Raw genomic sequence first — 16,131 nt, 5'->3', positions numbered from 1 at the left:
CCTTGCTTCTCTGTTTAGGTCTTTGTGTAATAGCTGTGTCCTGGAGTCACACTTTGGAAAGTAGAAGTGGCTGGCTTCTCACACCTTTTGTGTCAGTGAATATATTTGTGGCAGGAAAGGTGTGGATGGACATGGCTATGAAGGAAAAAATGTCATAGATGCCAAAAGAAAAAGAAAGCACAATGGCAAGTTATACACTCTATGCTACTGTGCTTTTTGTGGTGTCTTATTTATAAATGACCAATTTCCTTTATTCTACTTACAAAAATGTCTACATGTAACATTTTCATAATGGAGTAAAAAGATTTTGCACCTATTCTATTTACTAAATGTGTACTTTCTTTCTTACAAAATGATGTAATTCACCAACAGTAAGCAATGTAAACATTACTAAATTATCAGAACAACATACAAATAGCATTTTCACTCACATGGAAAACAACTAATTTTTATTCAGTGTGAAATAAAGTAATTCCTGTGGATCAGTCTAGGAAACATCTATGCAAGTATATTTACATTATATGAAACTGCTACTGCCTCAATGTAAAAATAAAATCAGTTCTCTATAAATTTCCCAGCTGGTTTCATTTTGTATGGTAAAAGCAATCACCGATTTGAAATTTGGGAAAGACATACTTCTTGATTATTCTTTGCTTGATATAAACATATATAAAATACAAGGTCTAGGAAACAAAGCTTATAAAAACAGTAGTTTTACTGGCAATAGGCACAATGGAACTGCAAAATTATAATCAAGTCAGTGAATGCAATTTATAGACATACATCATTATCTTTATCAATTGAAATCATGTACTACATTAAATTCTACTGGCAATAACACAGCCAAAAAAGAAAAGTGAATGATGGCAAAAATGTAAAGAAAATACTCTGAACAGAATTTATAATGCTCTATAAGCAGAAAACACTTAGACTTTGTCTATAATAATACCTATTATTGATGTATGGCTGTGACCATGGGGCAAAACTTGTAAATAACCTCACAAGCCATTTTCTTAGCCAGCAATACAGCAATCTAGTTTCCCGTAAGCATCTCAACTATTACTGAAAAATAGCCTCCTGGCATTTACAAAGCAGTTGACTTCATACTTTAGTCCATGCATATATAATTAGATAGTTATATTTAAAATCAACATGCAATCCTTCAAAAGACATTATGCTTTTAAAACCTTAACTTTAAATTGATCTTTAACTATTTTATGTGCTTTAAAATTAACATGTAATTCTGCCCCAGATAACAAGATGGTGTTAGTTGCTGTACAAATGTGCTAAACTTTACCGCGGTAGCAACATGAGGTTGGCACTCCTACACTTTCCAATGCTATCATTAATTTTATATTGAAAATAGAAGTATGGCAAGCTATGACAGTGCTGTGATTTTATTAATTTAAACGACACTGGGGGGAAACAGACTTGAAGAATAAACACATAAAGGGCTATAACTTAGGGAGTGAATATTCTTATAAGAGGGCTCTGTTAAGAGATTATTTTTAAAAGGTTAACTTTATGAAAAAAATGAGTGAGTTTCTTTACAAAAATTTTATGGACTCTAAGCCTTTGTAAAAATAAGGTGGGATAAACACACATGCAGGTGCGTGCACGCGCATACACACACACACACACACATACACATTTGACTTTCAACAAAAAAAGGTTTTTAACAGAAAGCTTTTTGACTGGTAGCACTGAGTCTCAACTGATCACAGTGCTATCCATACTCACGAAACCTCTGTTAGGAAGGTCATATTATGGTATTAAGAAATGCGAGACTCATGGATTTAGGTGCAAGATAATTTTCATTAAAAATTCCTAGTTACTGACTCCTTAAGTAGCATTTTTCACTGAGGATCATCAAAATCCTTAGTATTGCCATGATGCTACTAAATGTATGGATGGATGAAGGACGTCCTCTTTCATGAGGTAGTGACTATCTGCTCGAATCCCGTTTTGAGAAGTAAGCATTAACTCTTTGGTAATCCTGATGTCTTTAATTAAGAATGACTGGAAATCTGTTTTCAAAGCTTCAAGTTCACTCCAGAGGGAAAAATTAGCCTGGTTTTTCTAAAGTTGTTTATTAGGGATCCAAATGGCAGTTCAGATTGTAATCAGCCTCTGAGCAACAAGAATCTACTCCCCTTTCAGATATGATGGTCTCTGTGGTATTTTAATTGCATCATCCTTGAACTCTAGGCTCAAAATTTATTCTAGGAAACTCAATTGCATTTGGCTTTTTACACAGAAATCCATTCTATTTTTCCAAACGTTCATTGGGTTGGTGAAATACATTCCCAGACAGTAAGTTCTGAGCCCAGTGACTCTGTACCTTTAAGGTCTCTGAAACCCGGGCAGTTTGAGATAAGCATGTGAATGTAACCTGCTGAACTGACAGCCTCCAGTGGCCCATCTGATTTTCCTTAAGCTGGAGAAAAGGATGGTCTGCAGTGACCCTCCAGTTGATTGAATGTAAAGTAGAAGAGTATGAAATGTGTTTTGTGAAGCAGAACTTTATGTCAGGTTAAAGCTAGACACATCTCCTCCACTGAGTCTGAGCTCGTCAATTGTGCACCTAAAATTTTATGGGAAAGGATACTGTTTGATGCAGTCCACCAGTGGGCCATAACAGCAGTCATTCACGATGCACTGTGGATAAAACAGAGAAGGGGTCTGTGGTGACTACAAAAACCATGACCATTAACGAGTACCCTAAAAGCAGTAATTACTTTTCTTTAAAAAAACAAAACAAAACAAAACACAACAAACCTATCAAAAGGCTGTTAAGATTTAATCACAGAAAACAAAAATCACATGCTTTTTATTCTCCATAAAAGCAAGCTATTAAAAAGTGAAATGCTCTTCTCGCAAATATTGCACTGCCATTTATGGTGTACCCTGACCTCAGTGATAGTTTATGATGACAGTAATTAAATGAGGTTTAAAATCCTTTACTCTGCTAGGCAGATAGCACTGCCACTGAAAATAGACAGCTGTGATTAATACCTGATAGACCTGATTTGCTAGAACTCCATCTGGAATCTGAGAAGGGTCCCGTAGCATACTATTTATAACAGACTTGGAGGCTGTAGAAGAAAAGAGATGAACTGTTAACAGTCAACATACTTTTAGTGCAGCATGAGGAGTGACATATACCTATATATACACAAACTATGAAAATGAAAACATCACCAATACTAATAATTTTTTTGCCTTTTTAAAAAATCTCAGGGAAGCTTTTAATTAGACCATTTTGCCAAGTTTATAAGCCACACTGCCAGATTTGAAGATGACCTAATTTTTCCAAGGTAAATTAACGAGTACAGACCTAAAGCATATGTCTCTTTGCAGATAAATTAGCTTTGGAAATGCCCGCTTTTTTTTTTTTTTTTTTTTTCTGCTTGGGGGAAAAAAACACAGACAGAACAATCAGAAAAGAAATATTTACCTTTTGCAGGTAAGTATTTTATAACCAAGCAAATGGATATGGAGAACTTAGTGAAGGGAGGTCAGACTTTTGATGTTAATAAAAATAACTTTCAGCCAAGAAAGCATCCCTGAATTCTAAACCTTTCTGAAATAGTTCTCAACTGCCATAAAATGCTATGTCCATTTTTTTACAGGTAAGCAGATAAAACTGACTAACCATTGAGGGAATTTTAAGTGGGGAAAAAAAATATATATATTTACATATGGATTTTTGTCCCAAAATATGCCTCTTCATAGCCAATTGTAACTAAATTGACCTTACCCCAGGAATTACTATAGAAGAGGCTAAGGGAGATATTGCATATAGAATACTGTATCAGATACACTCTTAGCAAACAGAGGTAAGAGATCCTAGCCCTGTTGTTTTCTGTAAACATGTGACAGCCAAGGTGACCTGAACCCCTCTTCCTTTGCATGGGATGAAGGCAAGCCTCTAAACTAAGTCTAGTGCAGCCTAGGAATCAATTCTTCCAAATCCTCCAATGGAATCATTGCCAAACATTCAGCAAAATGGCTTAGGGTTTTTCCATACAAACACAAACTAAAGTACATACTGAATAATTATCTAGTTAATATAATGAACACAGACCACAGGTACATTATTCATACTGAGATGATTTTTTGGGGGGTGTGTGTGTGTTTTAGATTATTATGTTCTCTGTCAAGTTCAGTACCACAAGCTCACTGACAGATATGATAGATGCTAGTAAATACTGTATAAAGATATAGGGAAATTACATCTTTTTCGCTTAAGCACAGTACTGAGTCCACAAAGAAAGAATGCGTCACACTTATTTTAATTATTTCCTATTCTTTAATTATTTCCTATTTTGCATGTGTATAGACACATTTATGTACTTAGCCATTTGTGTAAGCATGTGTTTGTTATTTTTTTTTAAGATTTTATTTATTATTTATTCATGATAGAGAGAGAGAGAGAGAGAGAGAGAGACGGGCAGAAGGAGAAGCAGGCTCCATGCAGGGAGCCCAACGTGGGACTCGATCCCGGGACTCCAGGATTGCGCCCTGGGCTGAAGGCAGGCGCCAAACCGCTGAGCCACCCAGGGATCCCCAGCATGTGTTTGTTTTGCAAGAAGCCTTATCTGGAATACTAAAAAGAACATCATTACCAGAGGAATCCTATCCAGCCCTATCTCTACAATCAGCTCTGCAACCAGGGCAAATTTATGGAATATGGCAACTCTCAGATTCACTATTTTCTTCTGTAGAAAATGATATTATCTGTGCTGACTACATTATTTCTGAAAAAAATTGCCATGTATATGTGGTACAAATATTAGGAATATGAAACAGCAAATCATGTTATTGTAAAAGAACAGAGGAGTGCCTGAGTGGGTCAGCTGGTTGAGCGTCTGACTCCTGGTTTTGGCTCAGGTCATCATCTCACAGGTGGTGAGACTGAGCTACATGTCTGGCTCTGCACTCTGCATGGAGTCTGCTTGAGTTTCTCTCTCCCTCTGCTCCTCCCTTCCCATGCACATTCTCTCTCTAAATAAATCAAACTTAAAAAAAAAAAAAAAGAACAGATTATTGCAAAAACAGTGTTACATAGAGAGTAACATACCTGGTTTTATTCACTCAGTTTTCCCAATTTAATTCTAAGGCCTGGCCAGTTGGAGGGGATCAAAGCAGTTATTCACGCATTTGGTCATCTTCTCTGAGGATTCTCTCTCTGGTCCGCCACTCAGTTGACAGACACGTTCTTTTAGGGTACCTATGATCCCATTGGTGTCTCAAGAAAATAAGACCACCTGCCTCACATGTACTGGTCATTGCTAAGATGTTCTACTGTTCCCACACCTACGTGAGGAAAAGATTATTAATCTACAAATGGCCAGACAATGTGACCAAAAGTTCTATCCTATGGAAAATTACTGACCTTAAACCAAATTATAGGATAACTTGCTGCAAATCATATAGATCAATGGCTAATTTTTTTTTAATTTTTATTTTTAAAAAAGATTTTAAGTAATCTCTGCATCCTATGTGGGGCTCAAATTCATGCTCAAGATCGAAAGTCACACTCACACGCTCTGTTGACTGAGCTGGCCAGGTGCCCCCAAAAGCTCTTTTAAAATAGAGGAGGGATAGCAGTCTAGGACATATGAAGATAAAGTCACTTATTTTGTGAGGGAAAAAAAGGAAATACTATAGAATACAGAAACTAATGACATCCTAATTTTCCTTGCAATATATTTTTGAATAGTGTGCTTATCAGAATTAAGAATCATAAACTTCTTAAAAAATTAAGAATCAGGGCAGCTTGGGTAGCTCAGTGGTTTAGCGCTGCCTTCAGCCCAGGGCATGATCCTAGAGACCCGGGATCGAATTCCACGTTGGACTCCTTGCATGGAGCCTGCTTCTCCCTCTGCCTGTGTCTCTGCCTCTCTCTCTCTCTCTCTCTCTGTATCTCTCATGAATAAATAAAATTTTTAAAATCTTTAAAAAAATTAAGAATCATAAACTTCTTAAAACATAGTCTGAATCAACAGAACACTATTCAAATCAGAGAAAGCTTGCCATGAGTCATTTTAAAATGAAGAGTAAAAACTATATTGAATCCACATTCATTTTAAACTCAATAAAGTATCTTTTCCCTTCTTGCAACCTGCCAATTTTTAGAGCAACAAAGAGATAATAAATAGGGATTCAAGGCCTTGCCTATAGGCCACGATGTGCCTACCTTCTGTTTGTGGATTTTAGTACTTAGGCTTCACCAAAGTATGTCTGTGTCTCAGATCAAGCCAGAGAATGCAAACTTACTTTTACACACATATTCTGAAGCAAAGAACTGCCAAAGGAATGAAGAGTATCAACCAGGTAAGGAAAGGCGGTTGAACAATCTTGGGATGACTAAGAGTAAGAAGGGTTCAAGGAAACCAGTACCTTTCATAAGCAAGATGTCCGTCCCTTGGCCAGCTACCACCTATGCCCTAGTTGCATCCATCTTTTTTGACCATATGTGGACAGGAGACTTGTTCTCCCTAACCTTTGCTAGAGGCATTCATCCTCTTGATTTTAGGGCTTACCTCTGTCACTGCTTCAACTGATGGAATGTCAGTTTTCCACCAAGCATGTACAAAGCAGGAATGCATAAGTCACTTGAAGCTACGTGCACAAGGACAGGAGAGAACTGGTACATGTTAAAGCATGCTACAGAAGATAGATAATAGGCAGTGCCTGGACTAAGGCATAACGCCTAAGATCATGATCTGTTTTCTGTGAAATATTTCAAGAGCCTAAAATAATAAACATCCATGTCCCCAACACTCTGACTTAATGTCTGTATCTTTAATTAAATTTACTTTAAATAGTCTAATATTAATTTGTGTAAACTTTTTTACTCATCGGTCTTGTTAGAGGTTGATTCATTTTACTAGTCTTTTTAAGAACTAAGTTTTGGGGGATCCCTGGGTGGCGCAGCGGTTTGGCGCCTGCCTTTGGCCCAGGGCGCGATCCTGGAGACCCGGGATCGAATCCCACGTCGGGCTCTCGGTGCATGGAGCCTGCTTCTCCCTCTGCCTGTGTCTCTGCTTCTCTCTCTGACTATCATAAATAAATTTTAAAAAAAAATTAAAAAAAAAAAAAAGAACTAAGTTTTGGTTTTGTTGATTCTCTCTACTGCTTCATTACTTCTAATTTCATTTAATTCATCCTTTTGTCATCATTATTTCTGGCTTTCCACTTTGAGTTTGCTGTATTTTTCTTTTACAAACTTACTATCTTTATTAACTTAAACTTTCAATCTTTTATTTCAACTTCTAGTTTTTTTTTTTCTTTTTTAATTTTTATTTATTTATGATAGTCACAGAGAGAGAGAAAGAGGCAGAGACACAGGCAGAGGGAGAAGCAGGCTCCATGCACCGGGAGCCCGACGTGGGATTCGATCCCGGGTCTCCAGGATCGCGCCCTGGGCCAAAGGCAGGCGCCAAACCGCTGCGCCACCCAGGGATCCCCAACTTCTAGTTTTTAAGGCTAGAATTTTTCCTCTAAATTCTGCTTTAGCTACATGCCATGAGTATTGTTCTCATTAATTTATAAATATTTTACAATTTTATTATGATTTGATCTTTGATCCATAAACTATTTAAAAACTTATTTCAAATTTGGAATTTGATCATATTGGTCAAAGTATGTGATGCTTATATTATTGTGGAGGTATCTGTTTCATTTCCATTGGTATCTTCATACATAATCAATTTTTATAAACATTTTACAGGTTTTAAAAAATACTAAAGTTCCTATTTTTGAGGTATGGGGTTCAGGTATGTCTAGTAGGCCAGGTTTTTAATTTTATTATTAAAATATTCTATTTTTTTCCTAAAAGATTTATTTATTTGACAGAGAGAAAGAAAGGAGGAGAGGGGCATAAGGCTTGATCTCATGACCTTGAGATCATGACCTGAGCTAAAAACATGAGTTGGATGCCCAACCAACTGAGCCACCCAGGTACCCTAAATCTTCCATATTTTTATTAATTTTTAGTTAATCTTAAGTGGACTCATATATAATCTAATCATATATCCTTTGTAATTTTGAATGCAGCTGACCCTTAATAACATGGGGGTTAGAGGCACCAACCTCCTGTGTGGTCAACAATCCCACATACAACTTTTGACTTCCTAAAACTTAACTACTAATAGCCTGCTGTTGACAGGAAGCCTTACTGGTAACATAAACAGTTGATTAACACTTATTTTATATGTTATATGTACTATATACCATATTATTACAATGAAACAAGAGAAAAAATATGAAAATCATAAGAAAATACTGCACTTTATTTATAAAAATAGTACTACACTATATTTATATTAAAAAAAAAACCCACATATAAGTGGACCCATGCAGCTCAGACCCATGTTGTTCAAGGGTCAGCTATATAAGGAATTTAGAATGCACTCACTCCAGTCAGGAAGCCCCCCTTTCCCATCAGCCTCCATGTTATTATGTCTATTATTTTTGTTCAATCACCTGGTTTGTAAACATAATTTCTTAGTTTCTGTGATGGTTAATTTCATGTCAACTTGCTTGGGCCACAGGGTACCTAGACTTTTGATCAAACATTATTCTGGATATGTCTGTGAGGGTGTTTCTGGACAAGATTCACATTTGAATTGGAGTAAAGTAGACTGTCCTCGCCAATGTGGATGGGTCTCCTTCAATCACTTGAAGGCCTGACTAGAACATACAACACAGAGTAAAAGACTATTTTCTCTGCCTGACTGCCTTCAATCTGGGACATCCTCCAAACTCAAACTGAAGTATTGTCTCCTCCTGGATCTCAAAGCTGTTGACCTTTGGATTGGAACTATACAATTCTTGGGTCTCTCTTGGGTCTTCAGCTGGCCCACTGTAGCACTGGGAACTTTCAACCTCTATAAGCATGTGAACTTATTTCTTATAATAAAGATCTCTCTCTCTCCATATACATATATACATACATACACAAAGACACACACACAAACTCGTTTTGTTCTCAAGTACTCTAATATAATTTTTATTTTTCTAAATGTTTAACATTTATTTAGATTTCTGAACATGTTTGCCAATTTCCTCCTTTAGTATTGCCTTCTGAATTCTGTTCTCCACTTTTAGATTCATTATCCTTGTTATTAAAGCACCTGTGTATTAGTTCTTTCAGATGGGACTACTGAGTATTAAATCTCTTAGTCTTGTCTTGCCTGAAATTAACTTAGTTCTCATTTTTGAATGAGAATATAGCTGGGTATAGAATTATAAACTAAGTATCATTTTATTTCAACCCTCTGAAGATAAGATTCCTCTGTATTTTGATATTACTGTAAGAACTCTACTGTCAGTCTAATACTAATCCTTATAGAAATAATTTGTCTTTTATCTCTGATTCCTTTTAGATTTTTCTTTGATATTCAACAGCTTCATCACTGTGTGCCTGGGTATGGCTCTTTTAATTTAGCCTGTTTGGAATTAGCTATGTTTGATGAACTTAAAGATATATGCGTTTGACCAGTTTGAAAAATTTTGAGTCACTATACTTTGGCCTTCAGTCTCTCCTAGAACTCTTACATTAGACATCTATTAGAAGACCTTATTACTATCCCCTATGTCTCCAATTCCTTTAAAATGTTTATATTTCCTTTCTATTCATCTCTTATGTTACAGACTAAAGCTGCTTTCCTTAGAGTCATCCTAAAATTCACTAACTTTTGTTCTAATTCTTCTAATGCTTCACTCATCTAATATGCATTTCCTTTTTTAAAAAGATTTATTTATTTTAGAGAGAGAGTGAGCACATGGGCAGAAGGGAAAGAAGGAGAAGGAGAGAGAGATTCTCAAGCAGGCTCCATGCTGAGTGTAGACCCCAAAGTAGGGCTTATCCCACGACCCAGAGATCATGACCTGAGCCGAAACCAAGAGTCAGATGCCTAACTAACTGTACTACCACCCAGCTTTTAACTTCAATGAAAATTGTATCATTTCTAAATGTTATTGTTTTTTTCAAACTTGTCTCTTTTTTCACAGTATATTCTTTCACTTATCTAGGTAGTTTTTAATTTTTTAGATCAGGTTATATAATTTCTATGTTTTAAAACATCATCTTACAGATTTAACCTATATTAATTTTCTCATTTCCAGTTCATGGTATCCAATTTCTCTATCTATCCTGCCTACCTACCCACCTACTTAATTTTCCTATGATGGTAGTTTTTTCACTTGGTTTGTAAATTTTTACTGTGAACTTAATTTCAGCAAGAATTGTTTGAGCTGCACTGTGGAAATAACCGTAAAAGAGCAGTTTCATGTTTACTTTTGCAGGGACCAGTTTTATTGGTAATTTCTTAACGTGGGCTTCCTGCAATATAAACAAGTGCAAATTTGGACCCAAACCCACAATGGTGCTGGCCTATGTTTAATTTCTCCCTCCAAATATCCCACAACTCAAGACCATATACAAGAAGCAAGCTTCCTTGCCATTTTCTTCAGGCAAGTGGAGTTTCCCCAGTCCTTTTCTCATGGTTTGGGCTGTATATGGAGGCTCACTTCCAGCTATTACCTTTGCCTCTGGGAATTAAAAATCCCAGCCCCAACTCCTCATGTCCATATCTAAAGCTAACAACTTTTGTGGACCTACAAGGTGAGAGAGCCCCTGTTTACAAATCTGAATATATATTCTCAATTCATTCCTTGCAACTAGAGATCAAATTCCTTTCATTTGAACTTGGTTTTGTAATTTATAAGATTTTTGTTTCTTTCTTCTATCATTTCTATGTCTTTGTCCTGGAAATATGGACCATCAATAAAAGCTCATTCTGCTATGCTGCTGAAATTTTTGGAAACCTTTTAGTAAGAAGTTCAAGGGAAAGTCTGTTTCCTTGTTAATTTTTGTGGAGTTCAAGTTATTTAGATAGAAAAGAGAAGGTCCTTCTAAGAAATTGGAGTCACAAACTATAGAGAGAAGAGCAGGTGGCCGAAAAGTGGGTGGGTTGTAAAGTGGAACCAAAGTCTTCTCTGCTGCATAGGGTCTGGCTGGGCCAGGGAATGGGAGAAAGGTCATTGGTGGCTAGAAAATGAATTGTTACTGACTCCTCCAAAGGCTGCTATCATGCGACAGGCCAAAGCACTATGCTAATCATCAAGCTTAACAAGTTTCTGTGGGTTTGAGAATCAGTTCCATTAATTTCTCAAATATAAACCTATTTCTTTTTTTTTTGGAGGGGAGAACCTATAAACAATAATTTAACATGCTCATGATTTGGTAGTTTAAACTGGGTTAATGGAGATAGTTTGTCTTTGTGTGACATTACTTGGAATGGATTATCTGGATGCTGGAGGGTTCACTTTCATCATGACTCACCTATATGCCTGGCAAATCTGTGCTTGCTTTCACCTTAGTAGGAACTGGGGGTGAGGTCTTTTGATTCCCCTCCAGGTGGGCTTCTCTAAGGTCTGCATGAACTTCCCCTTGAAATGGGTTCCAAGAGCAAACACCCCAGGGAACCAGGCAGCACTTTACACTTCCTTATGACCTAGATGTCACACAAAACGATGTTTATTTACATCTTCCTCAAAGGAGGAAAAACACGCCTTCTAAAAGAAAGGTGAACTTGGAAAGCTATGCAGTCTAATACTTTCAAAAGGAGAGGCATCATGGAGCAGTGGTTGCGAGCTGAGCCTAGAATCAGGCAGACTTGGTTTGAGGTCTGGCTTTTCAACCCACAAGCTCTGTCCTCTCAACGAGCTAATTAATGTCCATGACCCTCAGTTGCCTTGTCTGTAAAACAGCAAAACACTGGTGCTTACTTTGCAGGGCTGTTGTGAAGACGAAATAAAATAACCCAGGAAGAGCATTTAACATGCTGTTTCAGACTTGGGCAGCTGAAGTCGTTAGCTCATTGCTTTGGCTGGTGTTGGAGCATGGTGTGGCATGTGTGTTCTGACTGCATTACCCATATAGACATCACTTATTACCTTCTATTGTCAAGAGGGTAAAAGAAGGAAGACTTCATCAGAAACATATAAAGTTGGGGGATTGTTCTTAGCAAGTATGTAATTGCCACAGCCTTGGAGAGACAGCCAGAAGTGCATCTGTTCAACAGTCAAAATCTGACAATGCCAGACTCTCCCTACCTACATGCCACCCCTGCCACAATGCTCTGTGGCAGCCAGTGTACAATGTGCAACACAATCTATTCTCTGGAAAGAACCTGGGTGAAGTACTTTACACATGTGTGTATATTAGAGTAGTGTGCTACTACTCTATGCAGGGGGTGAGGGTTCTATTTTAAATCTTGTCTATAGCCATGTAAGTGTTTTCTTCCCTCTTATTTCAAGCACCGGCAATCAAGCAAGTAGAGACTTTCTCCCAAATCACTATCACACCCCTATTTATAACTCCTTGTTTCCTTGGTGTAAGCTCAAATAAGTGGCCAGCTACTGCTGCAAGGAACCAGGGCAAATAAGCAGCTGAATCCTCTATGCTGTTAAGGTCCCTGGAAATCCTGCCCACTGCAAAGAGTGTCTTTTGACTAGGTTACATCTGAGCTGAAACAAGGACTAGACCATATCTAGTTGGGACCCCTAATCCAAGGTCACAATAGGCGTAAGCACCACAGGTGATCTAGCATGGAGTTAACCTGTCCTGGATGGCAGCAGTCAGGAGAGAAAAAAGGATCGAGTGAGAGATGGACAATCCTGGGATAAAGGCGACATGGACCATTTGGAGGCAAATTCATGTGCCGACAGATGGTGGTGTTAGTACCTAGTTCTCTCTCCAAGAAAACAATCCGTGCAGTTGAACAGCTGGCAGGGGAAGGCAGCTGCTCCCAAAGTATACCAAGAGTCTTGCCTTTTCATGTGGCTCCTGCAGAGGCTGAGCTCCAGAACAGCTAAGCCTAAAATACCAGCTAGAATTTAATCTTCTCTTCAAATGCTGGTTGAAGGCCTTTGGACATTAAGGTCAGAAAGGTCCCAAGTTACATCTCCATGGGAGCTTGCCAGCCAATGTCTTTTGCGGACTTTTTCAATACCACCAGTGGCCTACAGGAGCTTGCTTACTTTTGCAGTTGGAACTATTTCTCAAAAATTCCAGGCAGCCCCCCTCCCCCCCCCCCACCCCCCCCAGCTATTCCACTGCACAGGAGTGAACTCTAAGGCAGTCTGAGCCCATCTGACAATCTAAATAAGAAGTGTCTTTTAACATGACAGAATCTTCTAGGGGCAAATTAAACCCTGCTCTCTAGTACATAATCTTGTAAGAAATAACTTCAACTACAGTCATCAAATAGAAAAAAAGTATTGTGTGAGGACAAGAGGAAGATGTCTCCAAAGTATGATCATGTTGAGTCAGGCAATCTGCAGATCTAGGGCTACTATAGACCATCAACTCTTATTTCACAAACACACACTCAACAGATATTTATTAAGCACCTGGTTAATGCCAGGAATATACTTAATTACATCCCTCCTACCCAGCCACCCCAATTCCATCCTCCAAATTTGGAATGTTCTTTCTTAACTTTCCTTCAGCCCAAACTTCAAAGCCCAGTTTACTTCTCACCTCCTCTATAGAGTTTCCCCTTATGTTTCCAATCCACTTGGTTTCCTTTCCTTCATATCGGGGAGAGAACTCATATTGTCTACCAGTCATTTGGCACTTGATTAAATATTACTTTGTCATCTGTTGACAGGAGATTGATCAGGTTGCCAAGATGTGAAACCATGACCTCCTTAAAAAGAAAATCTGGAGGAAAAAGGAATGTTTAGCACAATATAGAAAAAATGTCATATTTCCTCAATGTTATCTTTAAGTATCTGGGGGCTTTTTCACGGAGGATTAGGCTCACCCTGTGGTTACTCCAAGAAGATAAGAGGTAATTCTTACAAGTGTGTTACCAGTTCCAAAGCTAGGTTTCGCATTTCAAGCTCCACTTTCAGCAGGCCTATGTTTATTTGGTCTACATAAATCTTGCTTAGCCCTTTTCATTATAGCCCACCAAAGGAGATTTTTTGACATTTTTTCCTAACTTCCTCCCATGAAATTTTAATGTTTGTGTCAGGATATTGGGCAAGCTGCTTACCAGCAGAAGTATTTCTCTGTTATCACCTCAAAATTGCTCTGCACAAAATAGTTACTCAACAAATCACTGAAAGACTCACTAATAAACTACTAAAATCCAATTCCTGCTTATATATTCCCTACTGTTATCTCAATTTTTAGGTAGCCAAACGTATGTGACTTAATTTGAACTTTTCTTATTATGGATAACTATGTCTTTTTTTAAAAAAAATATAATATTGTTTTCAGAAAATGTAGACTAAGAGGATGTAGGACACCATGGTTTTTAAATGTTGACAACATCTAATGCCATGTCTCCCAAAGAGAAGCATGCTTCATGCTGGCATAGGGATGTAAAGTGACTTTCTGAGCACACAAAACATTTTTTTCTTTAGCAGTTATATATTATTTTTAAAAGTACCTTCTACTTATGGCAAGAAATTCTAGTTCATCACTTAAGGTGAAATTATAATTTCCTTTTTAAAACAGAATTAAATAATGACACTTTAGAATTTTTCAAGTAAATACAGTATATTTATTATCAGTACATGTGGTATGATGCATGTGGGGAAAAACTGTAAGTGCACCCAAATTTCTAAAATTTCAGAAACACTAATTTGACATTTGTGGAAAGTCAGCTGAGTAATCAGGGAGGTGGGGTCATTCAGTCTACCCTAGAGCAATTTTCCACTTCTAAAAAGGAACAACAGCTAACATTTACTGAATGCTTACCATGTGCTAGGAACCATTCTAAACTCTTCACATCTATTAACTCATTAAATTCTCAGAATATACCTACAGGGTGGCTACCCCATCTTAGAAATGAAGAAATTAAGGCATGAAGGAATTTCAATAATTTCCCCAAAGACCTACTCTCAATTAGTGATGAAACCATGATATAAACTTGGCCGGTCTGGGATCATAATTATCAGCCTACTTTTTCCAGCACTATTCCTATGGTTTTCGAAAGTGACCTGAACTGTTCTAGATTAATGCATCATACTTCTATGAATGACTCAAGTTTTCCATTGGTATTCCCTCCTCCCTCCTAGATCTCCCTCCAATTAAAATATTAGCAATTAAACTTTCAAGACACTTAGTGTTCCATGTAGAACAAATATAGGGCCGCAAAACTAAGCTAAGCTCTCTGGTCCTAGCTTACTGGTTGGGGCCCAGCATGTCAGATAACATGGACAGTTGAGCCATAGGTAAAAAGAAGACTAGCTCAAGGTCAGAGGAGAAGGCTGATGTAGCAAAGACCCACCAAAATTTCTTGGGGTAGCCCAAAATCTGGCAAGATCACAAGTATCTTATATACTATAAGCAGAAAGAAAAACGGATGCTCCTATAGGTAATAACGCAGTGTCTGCTGGCACGACCAAGTTTAAATTATTCAACGAGACAGGGGTAAGTCTCTGCTTTGCACACTGATGACTTGAAGAAGCCTCTCACAATTCCCTCTGGTAGCCTGCTCATTTATATCTCCCGTGTTTCCATTTGCTGGCAAAGAACCATACCACATCATGGTGTCTGCTTCACTGGATAATTAGAAAGCAGTTAATTCTAAGTCATTAGAAGTGCTGCCCAGGATTGGAAGGATTCATGGAAAGGGCGAGAGTATGTGGGCACGAACCTGTGCATTTTTTTGGCAGGCCCCTAACATAATGAAAACAGTAAACTAAACTTTAGATTTCTTAAATTTTAGGAGGGGGCAGATGGGGAAGCAGAGATGAAATTTTAAGGTAACATAAAAAATATGATAATTTACATACTTTCAGTACAGGGAAAGCAACATTTCCTGGGAACTAAGCCCATGTGACTAATTACAGCCAGGGACAACGCTTCTATTCAGAAATAACTTTCGTTTAATTCTCCTGAGAAAAATCTCAACAACTTTCAAGGAAAACACAGCTATTCAATTTCTGCCCATTATCCAACACAGAGATCTATCTTTCAAATACCTTATGAATTACAGGAAAAAAACAGGTCAAAATTCTCTGTGTCAGACAACCTACGCAACGAAGGCAAAACATAAGTCAGTCTCATTTTAAGGACAAATACCATAACAATATCCT

The 16,131-nt window shown here is 37.6% G+C and overlaps 1 protein-coding gene across 15 annotated transcripts in view; it reads right to left on the bottom strand.

The window, feature by feature from the left end:
- Positions 1-16,131, bottom strand: part of CDIN1 (CDAN1 interacting nuclease 1) — a 227,512-nt gene that overhangs the window by 128,762 nt on the left and 82,619 nt on the right. For all 15 annotated transcript variants that reach the window (XR_005381433.1, XR_005381434.1, XR_005381432.1 and 12 more), the window contains 2 exons: positions 3,016-3,095; positions 2,609-2,658 (listed from right to left, as the gene is read on the bottom strand). Coding sequence is in view for 10 of the 15 variants with exons in the window: in XM_038579980.1 (XP_038435908.1) it covers positions 2,609-2,658; positions 3,016-3,095 (130 nt within the window). In the remaining 5 variants the exon portion in view is untranslated. The remainder of the gene's footprint in view (positions 1-2,608; positions 2,659-3,015; positions 3,096-16,131) is intronic.

The sequence above is a fragment of the Canis lupus genome, chromosome 30 (genome assembly GCF_011100685.1).
Source record: "Canis lupus familiaris isolate Mischka breed German Shepherd chromosome 30, alternate assembly UU_Cfam_GSD_1.0, whole genome shotgun sequence".
NCBI lineage: Eukaryota > Metazoa > Chordata > Mammalia > Carnivora > Canidae > Canis > Canis lupus.
Note: the sequence above shows the minus strand (reverse complement) of the source record. Positions and strands in the feature narration are given on the sequence as shown.